The 15290-nt window shown below is 43.3% G+C and overlaps 1 protein-coding gene across 3 annotated transcripts in view; it reads right to left on the bottom strand.

Annotated features, from left to right (window-relative positions):
• trim2b (tripartite motif containing 2b) overlaps positions 1-15290 on the bottom strand; it is a 227051-nt gene that overhangs the window by 119481 nt on the left and 92280 nt on the right. For all 3 annotated transcript variants that reach the window (XM_072255852.1, XM_072255854.1, XM_072255853.1), the window contains exon 6: positions 3158-3890. In XM_072255852.1, the coding sequence (XP_072111953.1) occupies positions 3158-3890 (733 nt within the window). The remainder of the gene's footprint in view (positions 1-3157; positions 3891-15290) is intronic.

The raw sequence follows: 15290 nt of genomic DNA, 5'->3' as shown, positions 1-15290 counted from the left end.
ATGTGTTGGTATTTCAGTGGAGTAAGGGAAATTACAGTGGCATGAGAGAGGAACTGGCCAAAGTTGACTGGAAAGAGACACTGGCGGGAAAGACAGCAGAGCAACAGTGGCTGGAGTTTATGCGAGAAGTGAGGAAGGTGCAAGACAGGCATATTCCAAAAAAGAAGAAATTTTCAAATAGAAAAAGGATACAACCGTGGTTGACAAGAGAAGCCAAAGTTAAAGCAAAGGAGAGGGCATACAAGGAAGCAAAAATTAGTGGGAAGACAGAGGATTGGAAGGTTTTTAAAACCTTACAAAAGGAAACTAAGAAGGTCATTAAGAGGGAAAAGATTAACTATGAAAGGAAGCCAGCAAATAATATCAAAGGGGATACTAAAAGCTTTTTCAAGTATATAAAGAGTAAAAGACAGGTGAGAGTAGATATAGGACCAATAGAAAATGACGCTGGAGAAATTGTAATGGGAGATAAGGAGATGGCAGAGGAACTGAACAAGTATTTTGCATCAGTCTTCACTGAGGAAGACATCAGCAGTATACTGGACACTCAAGGGTGGCAGTGAAGAGAAGTGTGCGCAGTCACAATTACGACAGAGAAGGTACTCAGGAAGCTGAATAGTCTAAAGGTAGACAAATCTCCTGGACCAGATAGAATGCACCCATGTGTTCTGAAGGAAGTAGCTATGGAGATTGCGGAGGCATTAGCGATGATCTTTCAAAAGTGGATAGATTCTGGCATGGTTCCGGAAGACTGGAAGATTGCAAATGTCACTCTGATATTTAAGAAGGGGGCAAGGAAGCAAAAAGTAAATTATAGACCTGTTAGATTGACATCAGTGGTTGGGAAGTTGTTGGAGTCGATTGTCAAGGAAGAGGTTACAGAGTACCTGGAGGCATATGACAAGATAGGCAGAACTCAGCATGGATTCCTTAAAGGAAAATCCTGCCTGATAAACCTATTACAATTTTTTGAGCAAATTACCAGTAGGCTAGACAAGGGAGATGCAGTGGATGATGTATATTTGGATTTTCAGAAGGCCTTTGACAAGGTGCCACACATGAGGCTACTTAACAAGATAAGAGCCCATGGAATTATAGGAAAGTTACATAATTGGATAGAGCATTGGCTGATTGGCAGGAAACAGAGCATGGGAATAAAGGGATCATATTCTGGTTGGCTGCCGGTTACCAGTGGTGTTCCACAGGGGTCCGTGTTGGGGCCGCTTCTTTTTACATTGTACATCAACGATTTAGATTATGGAATAGATGGCTTTGTGGCTAAGTTTGCTGACGATACGAAGATAGGAGGAGGGGCTGGTAGTGCTGAGGAAACGGAGAGTCTGCAGAGAGACTTGGATAGATTGGAAGAATGGGCAAAGAAGTGGCAAATGAAATACAATGTTGGAAAGTGTATGGTTATGCACTTTGGCAGAAGAAATAAATGGGCAGACTATTATTTAAATGGGGAAAGAATTCAAAGTTCTGAGATGTAACGGGACTTGGGAGTCCTCATACAGGATACCCTTAAGGTTAACCTCCAGGCTGAGTTGGTGGTGAAGGCGGCGAATGCAATGTTGGCATTCATTTCTAGAGGAATAAAGTATAGGAGCAGGGATGTGATGTTGAGGCTCTATAAGGCGCTGGTGAGACCTCACTTGGAGTACCGTGGGCAGTTTTGGTCTCCTTATTTAAGAAAGGAAGTACTGACGTTGGAGAGGGTACAGAGAAGATTCACTAGAATGATTCCGGGAATGAGGGGGTTAACATATGAGGACCGTTTGTCCGCTCTTTGACTGTATTCCTTGGAGTTTAGAAGAATGAGGGGAGACCGCATAGAAACATTTCGAATTTTGAAAGGCATGGACAGAGTGGATGTGGCAAAGTTGTTTCCCATGATGGGGGAGTCTAGTATGAGAGGGCATGACTTAAGGATTGAAGGGCGCCCATTCAGAACAGAAATGCCAAGAATTTTTTTTTGGTCAGATGGTGGTGAATCTATGGAATTTGTTGCCACAGCCAGCAGTGGAGGCCAAGTCATTGGGTGTATTTAAGGCAGAGATTGATAGGTATCTGAGTAGCCAGGGCATCAAAGGTTATGGTGAGAAGGCGGGGGAGTGGGACTAAATGGGAGAATGGATCAGCTCATGATAAAATGGCAGAGCAGACTCAATGGGCCGAATGGCCGACTTCTGCTCCTTTGTCTTATGGTCTTAAGTGCTACACATGCCCTTACACTTCCTCCCTCACCACCATTCAGGGCCCCAGACAGTCCTTCCGGGTGAGGCACCACTTCACTTGTGAGTCGGCTGGGGTGATACACTGCGTCCGGTGTTCCCAGTGTGGCCTTTTAAATGTTGGTGAGACCTGACGCAGAGTGGGAGACCATTTTGCTGAACACCTACGCTCTGTCCGCCAGAGAAAGCAGGATCTCCCAGTGGCCACACATTTTAATTCCACGTCCCATTCCCCTTCTGATATGTCTCTCCATGGCCTCCTCTACTGTCAAGATGAAGTCACACTCAGGTTGGAGGAAGAACACCTGATATTCGTCTGGGTAGCCTCCAACCTGATGGCATGAACATTGACTTCTCTAACTTCCGTTAATGCCCCTCCTCCCCTGCTTACCCCATCCCTTATTTAGTTATTTATTTATTTATCATTTTTCCCTTTTTTTTCCCTTTTTTCCCTCTCTCTGTCCCTCTCTGAATATCTCCTTGCCTGCTCTCCATCTTCCTCTGGTGCTCCCCTCCCCCTTTCTTTCTCCCTAGACCTTCCATCCCATGATCCTCTCCCTTCTCCAGCCCTGTATCTCTTTTGCCAATCAACTTTCCAGCTCTTAGCTCCATCTCTCCCCCTCCTGTCTTCTCCTATCATTTCGGATCTCCTCATCCCCCTCCCACTTCCAAATCTCTTACTACCTCTTCTTTCAGTTAGTGCTGACGAAGGGTCTCGGCCCAAAATGTCGACTGTGCTCCTTCCTACGGATGCTGTCTGGCCTGCTGTGTTCCACCAGCTTTCTGTGTGCGTTATATAAGCACAAGGCTCATTTTGCATTGCAAAGTCGCAAATTCTGCATTTCTCCACAAATTGTGGCAAAGTCACGGGGAAAGTGGGGAGTGGTAGGAGAAAGGCAAACTATTATAATAAATCTACATACCAACTCTAAAGATCAAGTCATCTTCAATTGGATTTTCTTTTCTTTTTCCAGTGCTATACATACTTGCTGGTCGTTTTACAGCCTTCTGTTTCACATGCCCATTGCCAGGGGATTTCACACGTCTCTTGGCACCGTCAGATGTTGGAGAGAGATCAGTAGGTTTGATAACTCGTAATTTAAATGGACTCCCCTTAATGTGCTGATCGTAAAGCCTGAGAGTAAGTGTAAAGTCACCCTCCTTCTGTTCCTTGTGAATTGTATAAAGGAAGTCATAGGTTCCATTCCTATTATCCAGTATCTCCCCATCGACTACACTACCATCAGGAGATGCAATTTCAGCACTAAGACATGCATTTCCAGTTTTAACAAGTTCTCCATCCTTGTCCTTTGTTGTTATAGTAACACTCGTAGGATGGCCAATCACACACTGTCTCAGACCCTCACCTGTCGCGACAGTCTCATAGGCCACTGCACTTGTAGTTATTATGGTACCTAAATTGTGTATGGATTTTTTAAGCCCTTCAGTTTCCACCACAAATTCCAGCTGATCATTTTCTTGTGGTTGCAGAGGGAACGCCTGAAGAGCGAGCTCATTCAACCTGTCACCTATTTGCTTCTTAACTAACAAGACTTCCATTTCTGTCCCATGGTTTAGGGCTTGCTCAGTGAAGTTGCAGTTACTCCTGATGCTTTCCTGACCCTGCATTAGTGCATCCAGTTGTGCTTGCAGAACCTGCAACAAGAAATTAATATTTACTGCATGTCATTAACCAAAATATCAGTGAATAGCAGAAATTTCGAAGGATTTTTTTAAAATCTTGGCATTGAGATGATATAATCACATTAAAAATGTAATGCACTACAATAATATCCTCAAGTTACATGTACAAAATACCCTTACTGCAAACATAAACCAGTCTTGGAAAGGCAAGGAAAACACTAATATAAATGAAGATTAAAAGCTCTGGGTTTTAAATAAAGCGAGTGGGGAGGGAGTATGCTTTAAAAAAAGGGGGCAAGACTAAAATGCTACAACTAAAGACCGAAAGTAGTAATATGGATAGGGTGGGGCAGGTCACTGAAACTATAGTGTGGAATTTTGATAAAAGACAGAAAACAAACTGTAGTGAGAAATGGATGATAGTAAACAGTTGTCTTTTTCATGAATGACCGCAGAGTCAAGAATTAAATAAGGAAATACCTCCAGAGGTCTGAAAGAATGGTAGAGTCAGAACCTCTCACCACATGGCATGCACTTGAAGTGGTGCAATGTCAGGAAGTATATCTTGAGCCAGATGGTCTCCTACTGCATTAGAGATTTCATCCTTCATCTGGTCTGGACAATTCTTTCTGTTTACAAATGCTGCTCAGCCCCTGACTTTCTCCAGTAGATCTTTCATTGTTCCAGGTTCAAGTATCTGTAGTCCCTCGTCTCTCAACTGTGTTCAAATTCAGTCTGATTCTTTGGTTTTGACATGGGTATGTAGTGTAATATTCTAAACATTTTTGCAGTCCCTGCAGAATAACACTGGTCACAAACCTCCAGGCCAGAATATTATCCACTACCACTCTCGCTGCCTTCTATGGGTAAGCCAATACTGAAGAAAAGTTTCCCCGAATCCCATGCGTCCTGACTTTCCGAATGAGCTGATCATGGGGAACCTCATCAAACACCTTATCTAAAATCCTTATACATCACGTTCACTGCCCCTAATGTGCTTTGTCACGTCCTCAAAGAATTCAAATAGGCTCATTAGGTATGACCTGCCCCTTAGATTGCCATGCTGACTACCCCTAATCAGACTACCTTCTCCACATGCTTGGAAATCCTGTCTCAGAGAACCTTCTTCTATAATTTGCCCAGCACTGAAGTAAGATTTACTGGACTATCCCTACATTCTTTCTTGAACAAAGAAATAACATTTGGCACCCTCCAGTCCTCTGGTGCTATTCATATGGCCTGTGAAGACACAATGATTATTGCTTCCCATAGTAATCTAGGGACTTATCTATCCTAATATTTTTCAAAAGTTATACCAAATCATCTTTCTTAACATCAACATGTTCTGTTTTACATTGTCCTCACAAACATCAGCTTCCTTTCACTGATGAATTTTCATTAAGAACCTCCCCTCCCTCTTCTGACACCAGGCTCATGTTTCCTCTTCTATCCCTGATCAGTCCAACCCTCTCTCTGACCAACCTCTCGTTCTTTACATATGTGTAAAATGCCTTGGTGTTTTTCTTAATCATAGTCACCAAGACTTTCTCATGTCCCCTTCTAGCTTTAAGTCCATTCTTCACATCCTTCCTGGTTACTTTGTTGCTCTCTAGAACCCCATCTGATCCTTACTTCCTGAACCTCAAGTAAGTTTCTTTCTTTTTGATAAGATGTTCCACGTCTCTTTTGAACCATGATTCCTTTACCTACCACCCTTTCATTGTCTCAATGGAACAAACCTATCCAGCAGGTACTCCTTGAACATCTCCACTTCATGAGGAGATTGAGACAAGTGATGCTCTCCCCTACCCCATTATAACCAATTTTGATAGGAGTACAATTGAGAATGTTCTGGCCAGCTGCATCACCGTCTGGTAAGGGCATTGCAAGGCATCCGACTGCAAGTCTCGACGAAGGATTGTGAGGACTGCTGAGAAGATCATCAGGGTCTCTCTTCCACTCAAAAGAGATATTTATCAGGACTACTGCATATCTTAGCATTGTCAATGATCCCTCCCATCCATCCAACAATCTCTCTGACCCCCTGTCATCAGGCAGGAAGTACCATAGTATTAGGACAAGAACTGTTAGGATAGGAAACAGCTTCTTCCCCCAGGCCATAAGACTACTGAACTCCCTGCCATCACCCAGGTCTCCTCGTGTATGAAGTGCCAGAAACGTGAGACTTTTTACATTTTAACTTGTGTTATAAATGCACCTCATTAATTATTAATTTACTTGCGGTAATAATACATTATGTGTTCCATGTGCATATATGTGCTGTGTTATGCACTTTGGTCCAGAGGAACATTGTTCCATCTGGTGGTACATGCGTACGGTTGAATGACAATAAACTGAAGTTGAACTGTGGAAATTCTGGGTTATTTGTCTGAAACAAAGCTGGAAGAAAATTCAGAGCTACACAGCATCACAATACATTCAGTTAGGATGGACAGAGGGAGGTTGTTCCTATTCCTGAATGGTCACAGTACCAAATCTGGACAGTTCGAATAACTGAGGCTAAGCTTCTTGTCAAACTCAGTGTCAGACCACTTTCAGAGCAGGGCTTGGTAACACTTCTCAAAGGATTATGACCTGAACTGTTAACTCTTTTCCCACAGATGCAACCTGGATTGTTGAGAATTTCCAGTACCTGATTTGTTTTTAACTTCAGGATCATTCTAGCTGTTTGAGAGACACTTGCTGAACACCACAGCATTACTGAGGCTACTTATGCTCTGAACTTGAGAGCATTCTTCTACTTTCCCTTAATAAGGTAATAGTTGTATTTACACATGTACTTTAGACTTCCCATGAATTTCTAGGACTTTTGCTTGCACAAACATTGAAGTTATAGAGCACTACAGCACTAGAGCAGGTCCTTCAGTCCACCTAGTTTGTACCAAACTGTTACTCTCCTAATCCCATAAAGCTGCACAACAACCATAGCTCTCCATATCCTTCTCATCCAAATTTCAAAGTAAAATGCATCATCAGAGCACCCGTATGTCAGCATATACAGCCCTGAGATTCTTTTTCCTGCAGGCATACTTAGCAAATCTATAGAACAGTAACTGTAAACAGGATCAATGAACAACAAACTGTGAAAATGCAATTACAAATAAATAGCAATAAGTAACGAGAGGATGAATCAAAAAGATAAAGAGTCCCTAAAGTCAGACCATTGGTTGTAGGAACACCATTTCCCACAAATGAGTGTAGGTATCCTCTTTTGTTTAAGATCCTGATGGTTGAGGGATATTAACTGTTCCTGAACCTGATGGTGCGAGCCCTGAGGCTCTTGTACCCTCTATCTGATGGCAGCAGCAAGAAAAGTGTATGGCCTGGGTGGTGGGGATCTTTGATGATGGATACTGCTTTTCTATGGCAATGCTTCATGTAGATGTGCTCAATGGTTGGGAGGGCTTTACCTGTGATGTACTGGGCTGAATCCATTACCTTTTGTAGGATTTTCTACTCAAAAGTACCAGACCATTTTCTTTAAAATTTGCATTTGAACCCACATCCACCACATCCACTGGCAGCTCATTCCACACTTGTACCACCCTGAGTTGCTCCTCAAGTTCCCCTTCAATATTTCACCTTTCACCCTTAATCTACGACCTCTACTTGTAGTCCCACAGAACCTCAATGGAAAAAGCCTCCTTACATTTACCATATCAATATCCCTCTATCAAATCACCCTCATTTTTCTACACTCCAAGGAATAAAGTCCTATCTTATTCAACCTTTTCCTATAAACTCAGGTCCTCAAGTGCCAGCAACATCCTTGTAAATTTTCTTCGTACACTTTCTAACTTATTGACGTCTTTCCTGTAGGTAGATAAACAAAACTGGGTACAATGATCCAAATTAGGCCTCACCAAAGCCATATACAATTTCAACATAACACCCTAACTCTTGTACTCATTATTTTGATTTATGAAGGCCAATGTGCTAAAAGTTCTCTTTATGACCCTATCTACCTGTGATGCCACTTCCAAGGCATTATGGATCTCTATTCCCTGAATCCTCTGTGCCTGACAGTTTACTGTGTAAATCCTACCCTGGTTTGTGTTTCTGTCTGCAGCCAAGACAGTTTTTTTGAATACAGACTACAGCAGGGGCTTCACTGTTTTTGGAAGAGTTGAAGTAGAGAATCACAGCTGTATGCAATGCAATGGATTTCTTTCACTAGTGTGCTAATTCCCAAGGCCATGTTGAAAGGAAAATTGTTATTCTATTGCAAATACTAACAAAAGTACTTGTGTCATTTCAGAATTAATCTATTCTTAAATTCCTTCTGTCCATTTAAGGCTAACAAAAACTCACTGATTGAAGGAAAGTTCAAACACATTTCTCCCATTGTGTCTACAGAAGCCGAAAAAAAACAACTCAGCTAAGTAAGGTAAGGACAGGTTTGGCACAGCATTGTGGGCACAAGGGCCTGTATTGTACTGTAGGTTTTCTATGTTGCTAAATACTGCCTTCAAGCATTAGGTCTTCAGTATACCAATTCACAGTCATCAAGCACAAGAACAGAATGTTACAGTCATAACGTCAATTTAAGTTAATCCCATCTGTCTACAAATAATCTATATTATACCATCTGCTGCTTGACCACGTGCCTGCCTAAATGCCTCTTAAATATTGCTACGATACCTACTTCCATCACCTCCCAAGGCAGAGGTTTCCAGGAACCTATCGATCTGAAATCAAAATGTGCCCCACAAATCCACTTTCAGTTTTTCCCGTCTCTATGGACTCTAGGTTTTGAGATTTCCACCTTGACAGAAGGTTTGTCTATGCCTGTCACTATAAGGGGCCGGGGTCTGGGATGCCTCTGACTGGGTGCACGACATCCTGGTACGACAGGGAAAGCAACCAGAAGTCGTGATACATGTTGGTACCAATGACATAGGCAGGAAGAGGGATGAAGTCCTGAAGTGTGAGTTTTGGGAACTAGGCAGAAGGCTGAAGAACAGGACCTCAAGGGTGGCGTTCTCAGGATTGCTGCCAGCGCTACGTAATAGTAATGGTAAGAATTGGAGGAGATGGCAGTTGATTGCATGGCTGAGGGGTTGGTGCAGGGAGCAGGGTTTCAGATTTTTGGATCATTGAGACCTGTACAGATTGTACAGATTGGATGGGTTGCACCAGAACTCGAGGGGGAGCAATATCCTGGCAGGTAGGTTTGCTTACACGGTTCGGGAAGGTTTAAACTAATTTGCAAGGGGGATGGGACCCGGAGCGATAGAGCAGTGGAAGAAGTGCATGGAGTAAAGCCAGATCTAACATAGGCTTTGAGGAAAGAGAAGCAGAATAAAGGGTGTAAATGTAGGAAGGTAGAAGGGCTAAAGTGTGTGTACTTCAATGCAAGAAGCATCAGGAACAAAGGTGATGAACTGACAGCTTGGATACATACATGGAATTATGATGTAGTGGCCATTACAGAGACTTGGCTGGCACCAGGGCAGGAATGGATTCTCAATATTCCTGGATTTCAGTGCTTTAAAAGGGACAGAGAGGGGGGAAAAAGAGGAGGAGGGTGGCATTACTGGTCAAGGATACTATTACAGCTACAGAAAGGGTGGGTAATGTAGCAGGATCCTCTTTTGAGTCAGTATGGGTGGAAGTCAGGATCAGGAAGGGAGCAGTTACTCTATTGGAGACTCTATAGGCCTCCTGGTAGCAGCAGAGATACCGAGGAGCAGATTGGGTGGCAGATTTTGGAAAGGTGCAAAAATAACAAGGTTGTTATCATGGGTGACTAACTTCCCTAATATTGATTGGCACCTGATTAGTTCCAATGGTTTAGATGGGGCAGAGTTTGTTAAGTGTCTCCAGGACGGATTCCTGTCACAGTATGTTGACAGGCCGATTCAGGGGAATACTATACTAGATCTAGTATGAGGTAACAAACCCAGTCAGTTCACAGATCTCTCAGTGGGTGAGCATCTGGGGGACAGTGACCACTGCTCCCTGGCCTTTAGCATTATCATGGAAAAGGATAGAATCAGAGAGGACAGGAAAATTTTTAATTGGGAAAGGGCAAATTATGAGGTTATAAGGCTAGAACTTGCGGGTGTGAATTGGGATGATGTTTTTGCAGGGAAAAGTACTATGGACATGTGGTCGATGTTTAGGGATCTCTTGCAGGATGTTAGGGATAAATTTATCCCGTTGAGAAAGATAAAGAATGGTAGGGTGAAGGAACCATGGGTGACAAGTGAGGTGGAAAATCTAGTCAGATGGAAGAAGGCAGCATATATGTGGATTAGGAAGCAAGGATCAGATGAGTCTATTGAGGAATACAGGGTAGCAAGAAAGGAGCTTAAGGAGGGGCTGAGGAGAGCATGAGAAGGCCTTGGCAAGTAGGGTAAAGGAAAACCCCAAGGCATTCTTCAATTATTTGAAGAACAAAAGGATGACAGGAGTGAAGGTAGGAACGATTAGAGATAAAGGTGGGAAGATGTGCCTGGAGGCTGTGGAAGTGAGCAAGGTCCTTAATGAATTCTTCTCTTCGGTATTCACCAATGATAAGGAACTTGATGACGGTGAGGACAATATGAGTGAGGTCGATGTTCTGGAGCATGTTGCTATTAAGGGAGAGGAGGTGTTGGAGTTGTTAAAATACATTAAGACGGATAAGTCCCCGGGGCCTGACGGAATATTCCCCAGGCTGCTCCACGAGGCGAGGGAAGAGATTGTTGAGCCTCTGGCTAGGATCTTTATGTCCTCATTGTCCATGGGAATGGTATCTGAGGATTGGAGGGAGGCGAATGTTGTCCCCTTGTTCAAAAAAGGTAGTAGGGATAGTCCGGGTAATTATACATCAGTCAGCCTTATGTCTGTGGTGGAAAAGCTGTTGGAAAAGATTCTTAGAGATAGGATCTATGGGCATTTAGAGAAACATAGTCTGATCAGGGACAGTCAGCAGGGCAGATCGTGTCTAACAAGGCTAATAGATTTCTTTGAGGAGGTGACCAGGCATATAGATGAGAGTAGTGCAGTGGATGTGATCTGCATGGGAGATTGTAAGGCACTTGACAAGGTTCCATATGGTAGGCTTATTCAGAAAGTCAGAAGGCATGGGATCCAGGGAAATTTGGCCAGGTGGATTCAGAATTGGCTTGCCTGCAGAAAGCAGAAGGTCGTTGTGGAGGGAGTACATTCTGATTGGAGAGTTGTGACTGGCGGTGTTGCACAAAGATCGGTTCTGGGACCTCTACTTTTCGTGATTTTTATTAACGAGCTGGATGTGGGGGTAGAAGGGTGGGTTGACAAGTTTGCAGACGACACAAAAGTTGGTGGTGTTGTGAATAGTGTAGAGGACTGTCGAAGATTGCACAGAGACATTGATAGGATGCAGAAGTGGGCTGAGAAGTGGCAGATGGAGTTCAAACCAGAGAAGTGTGAGGTGGTACACTTTGGAAGGACAAACTCCAAGGCAGAGTACAATGTAAATGGCAGGATACTTGGTAGTGTGGAGGAGCACAGGGATCTGGGGGTACATGTCCACAGATCCCTGAAAGTTGCCTCACAGGTAGATGGAGTAGTTAAGAAAGCTTATGGGGTGTTAGCTTTCATAATTTGAGGGATAGAGTTTAAGAGTCGTGAGGTTATGATGGAGCTCTATAAAACTCTGGTCAGGCCACACTTAGAGTACTGTGTCCAGTTCTGGTCGCCTCACTATAGGAAGGATGTGGAAGCTTTGGAAAGGGTACAGAGGAGACTTACCAGGACGCTGCCTGGTTTAGAGAGTATGGATTATGATCAGAGATTAAGGGAGCTAGGGCTTTACTCTTTGGAGAGAAGGAGGATGAAAGGAGACATGATAGAGGTATACAAGATATTAAGAGGAACAGATAAAGTGGACAGCCAGCACCTCTTCCCCAGGGCACCACTGCTCAATACAAGAGAACATGGCTTTAAGGTAAGGGGTGGGAAGTTCAAGGGAATTTTTTTTACTCAGAGAGTGGTTGGTGCGTGGAATGCACTGCCTGAGTCAGTGGTGGAGGCAGCTACGCTAGTGAAATTTAAGAGACTACTAGACAGGTATATGGAGGAATTTAAGGTAGGGGGGTTATATGGGAGGCAGGGTTTAACTGTCAGCACAACATTGTGGGCCGAAGGACCTGTACTGTGCTGTACTATTCTATGTTCTATAAACTTCTCGCAGGTTACCCCTCAGCCTTTGATGCTGCAGAGAAAATGAACAAAATCAATCCAACCTCTCTTATGTCTGCAGAAGTATCTAGTGTTTTCCCAGCATAGGTGACAAATAAACTCTTCTTGGCCTTCCAGACAGCTACAGAATCGATTTTAACCGACACTTCAATGACAAACTCTGCCATCTTCATCAGGGATGATGCCTGGGCATGTCTAGTCTGGTAGTATATACAACCCTGTCAGCCGTCCCTCCTGATGGGATGAGGACTAACCAATCAGGATTCCGTTGTCCCTCTTTGTTTACAATCAAATTCCAATTCTTACTTAGAGTGAGATCTGTGTCACAGATGCACCACTCTCTGGCAAAAGAGATTCCTCCTCATCTCTGTTTTATATGTACATCCCTCTATTTTGAGGCTACGTCTTCTGGTCCTAGACTCCCCATCTGTAGAAAATACTCTCTCCACATCCACTTTATATGTTTCAATGAGATTCCCCCCCCCTTCCAATTCTTCTAGACTCCAGTGAGCACAGGTCCAGAGTTATCAAACACTCCTGATACGTTAACCCCTTCATTCCCAGAATGGTTCTCATGAACCTCCTCTGGACCTTCTCCAATACCAGCACACCCTTTCTTAAATAAGAAACCCAAAACTAACAGCAGTCTGACCAATACCTTTAAAAGCCTCAGCATTACATTCTTGCTTTAATATTCTAGTCCTCTGAAAATGAATACTAAAATTGCATGTGCCTTCCTTATCACAGATTCAACCTGAAATTGGGAATACCGCATGAGGCTTCCCACGCCTCAGTGCACCTCAGATTTTTGAATTTTCTCCATTTAAAAAATAGTCTGCATCTTTATTCCTTCTACCAAACTGCATGACCATATATCCCCAACACTGTATTCCCTCTGCCAATTCTTTGCCCATTGTCTCAATGTAAGTTTTTATGCTGACTCCCTACTTCCTCAACGCTACCCACTACCTTCTCCCCCACCGATCTTCCTTTCATCTGCATTCTTGGTACAAAGCCATCAATTTAATCACCCAAATCATAGATACATAAAGAGAAAAGAAGTGGCCTCTGTGGAATACTAGTCAGTGACAGCCACCCAGAAAAGCCCCATTTATTCCCACTCTTTGCCTCCTGCCAATCAGCCAATGCTCTATCCACACCAGTACTTTTCTTGTAATACCATGGGCTCTTATCTTGTTAAGCAGCCTCATGTGTGGCATCTTGCCAAACAACATCCATGACTCTTGTCTATCCTGCTTCTTATTTCCTCAAAGAATTCCAACAGATTTGTCAGGCAAGATTTTCCTTAAGGAAACCAAGCTGACTTTAGCCTACATTGTCATGTGCCTTCAAATACCCCAAAACTTCATCCTTAACAATGGATTCCAAAATCTTCCCAACCTCTGAGGTCAGGCTAACTGGCCTATAATTTACTTTCTTCTGCCTTCCTTCCTTCTTAAAGAGTGAAGTGCAATTATCCGGTCCTCTGGAACCATTCCTGGATCTAGTGATTCATGATTAATGCCTCCACAATCTATCCAGCTACCTCTTGCAAAACCCAGGGGTATAGTCCATGAGACATAGGAGCAGAACTAGGCCATTCAGCCCATCGAGTCTGCTCTGCCATTCTATTATGGTTGATCCCAGATCCCACTCAACCCCATACACCTGCCTTCTCGCCACATCATTTGATGCCCTGACCGATCAGGAAATGATCAACTTCCACCTTAAACATACCCGCAGTCTTGGCCTCCACTGCAATCTGTGGCAGAGCTTTCCACAGATTCACTACTCTCTGGCTAAAAAAAAATCCTCCTTACCTCTGTTCTAAAAGGTCACCCTTCAATTGTGAGGCTGCGGTGTGGCCTCTGGCTCTGGATACTCCCACCACAGAAAACATCTTCTCCATATCCACCCTATCTAGTCCTTTCAACATTCAGTAGGTCTCAATGAGATCCTCCCACATTCTTTTGAATTTCAGTGAGTACAAGTGCAAAACTGCCAAACACTTCCTGTATGTTAACCCTTTCATTCCTGGAATCATCCTCGTGAACCTCCTCTGGACTCTCTCCAATGACAATGCATCCTTTCTGAGATATGGGGCCCAAAATTGTTGACAATACTAATCCATCTCAAGCTTCAAACTTTACAGCTCCCAAGCACCTTCTCCTTTGCAACAGCAGTTACACTCACTTCTGCCCCCACCCCCCCACCCCACCAACCCTCTCGAATTACTCACATATTGATAGTGCCTTCCACAGTGAAGACTGACACAAAATACTTAATCAATAAATCTGCTTTTTTTTTGTCCTTGATTACTTGCAACAATTTCCAGCAGTTTCATATCCTTTATTGCAAATACCACTCCATTCTTTAAGTGGAGGAGGTAGATGAAAGGAAATTATAGGCCATTTAGCCTGGCCTCAGAGGTTGGGAAGATATTGGAGTCCATTACTATGGATGAGGTTTTCAGGGTACTTGGATGTACATAACAAAATAGGCCAAAGTCAAGGGGAAATCTTGCCTGAACAATCTGTTGGAATTCTTTCAGGAATAAGAGGCAAGATAGAGAAAAGTGTCAGTAGATGTTGTTTATTTGGATTTTCAGAAGGCCTTTGGCAAGTTACCACACTTGAGGCTGCTTACAGACGAGACCCCATAGTAATATAGGAAACAGGTTCAAAGGGACTTGGGAGTCCTTGTGCAGGATTCCCTAAATGTTATCTTGCAGGTCGAATCTGTGGTAAGGAAGGCAAATGCGATGTTAGCATTCATTTTAAGAGGATAGAACAGAATACAAGAGCAAAGGGTTTTGCAAGGGACAAAATTTGTCCTGTGGAAGATCTGAATGGTAATCTATGCATGGAGGCAAAAGAGAGGGGGGAATTCATAAACAGATTTTTTGCATGTCTATTTACTTGGGAGATAGACACAGTGTTTGATAAATCCCCAGAGCCTGACAAGGTGTTCTCTCAGACCCTGTGGGAGACAAGTGTAAAAATTGCTGGGGCCTGAGCAGAGATATTTAAATCACCCCTAGCAACAGGTGAGGTACCAATGGATTGGAGGATAGCTAATATCGTTCCGCTGTTTAAGAAAGTCTCTAAACATAAAACAGGAAATTATAGGCTGGTGAGTCTGACAGTAGTGGGAAAGTTATTGTAAGGTATTCTAAGGGCCCAGATATATGAGTATTTGGATAGACCGGGACTGATTAGGGAT

This window comes from Mobula birostris, chromosome 4, assembly GCF_030028105.1.
Source record: "Mobula birostris isolate sMobBir1 chromosome 4, sMobBir1.hap1, whole genome shotgun sequence".
In the NCBI taxonomy this organism is placed as follows: domain Eukaryota; kingdom Metazoa; phylum Chordata; class Chondrichthyes; order Myliobatiformes; family Myliobatidae; genus Mobula; species Mobula birostris.
The sequence above is the reverse complement of the archived record's forward strand: the minus strand, read 5'-3'. Positions and strand labels throughout refer to the sequence as shown.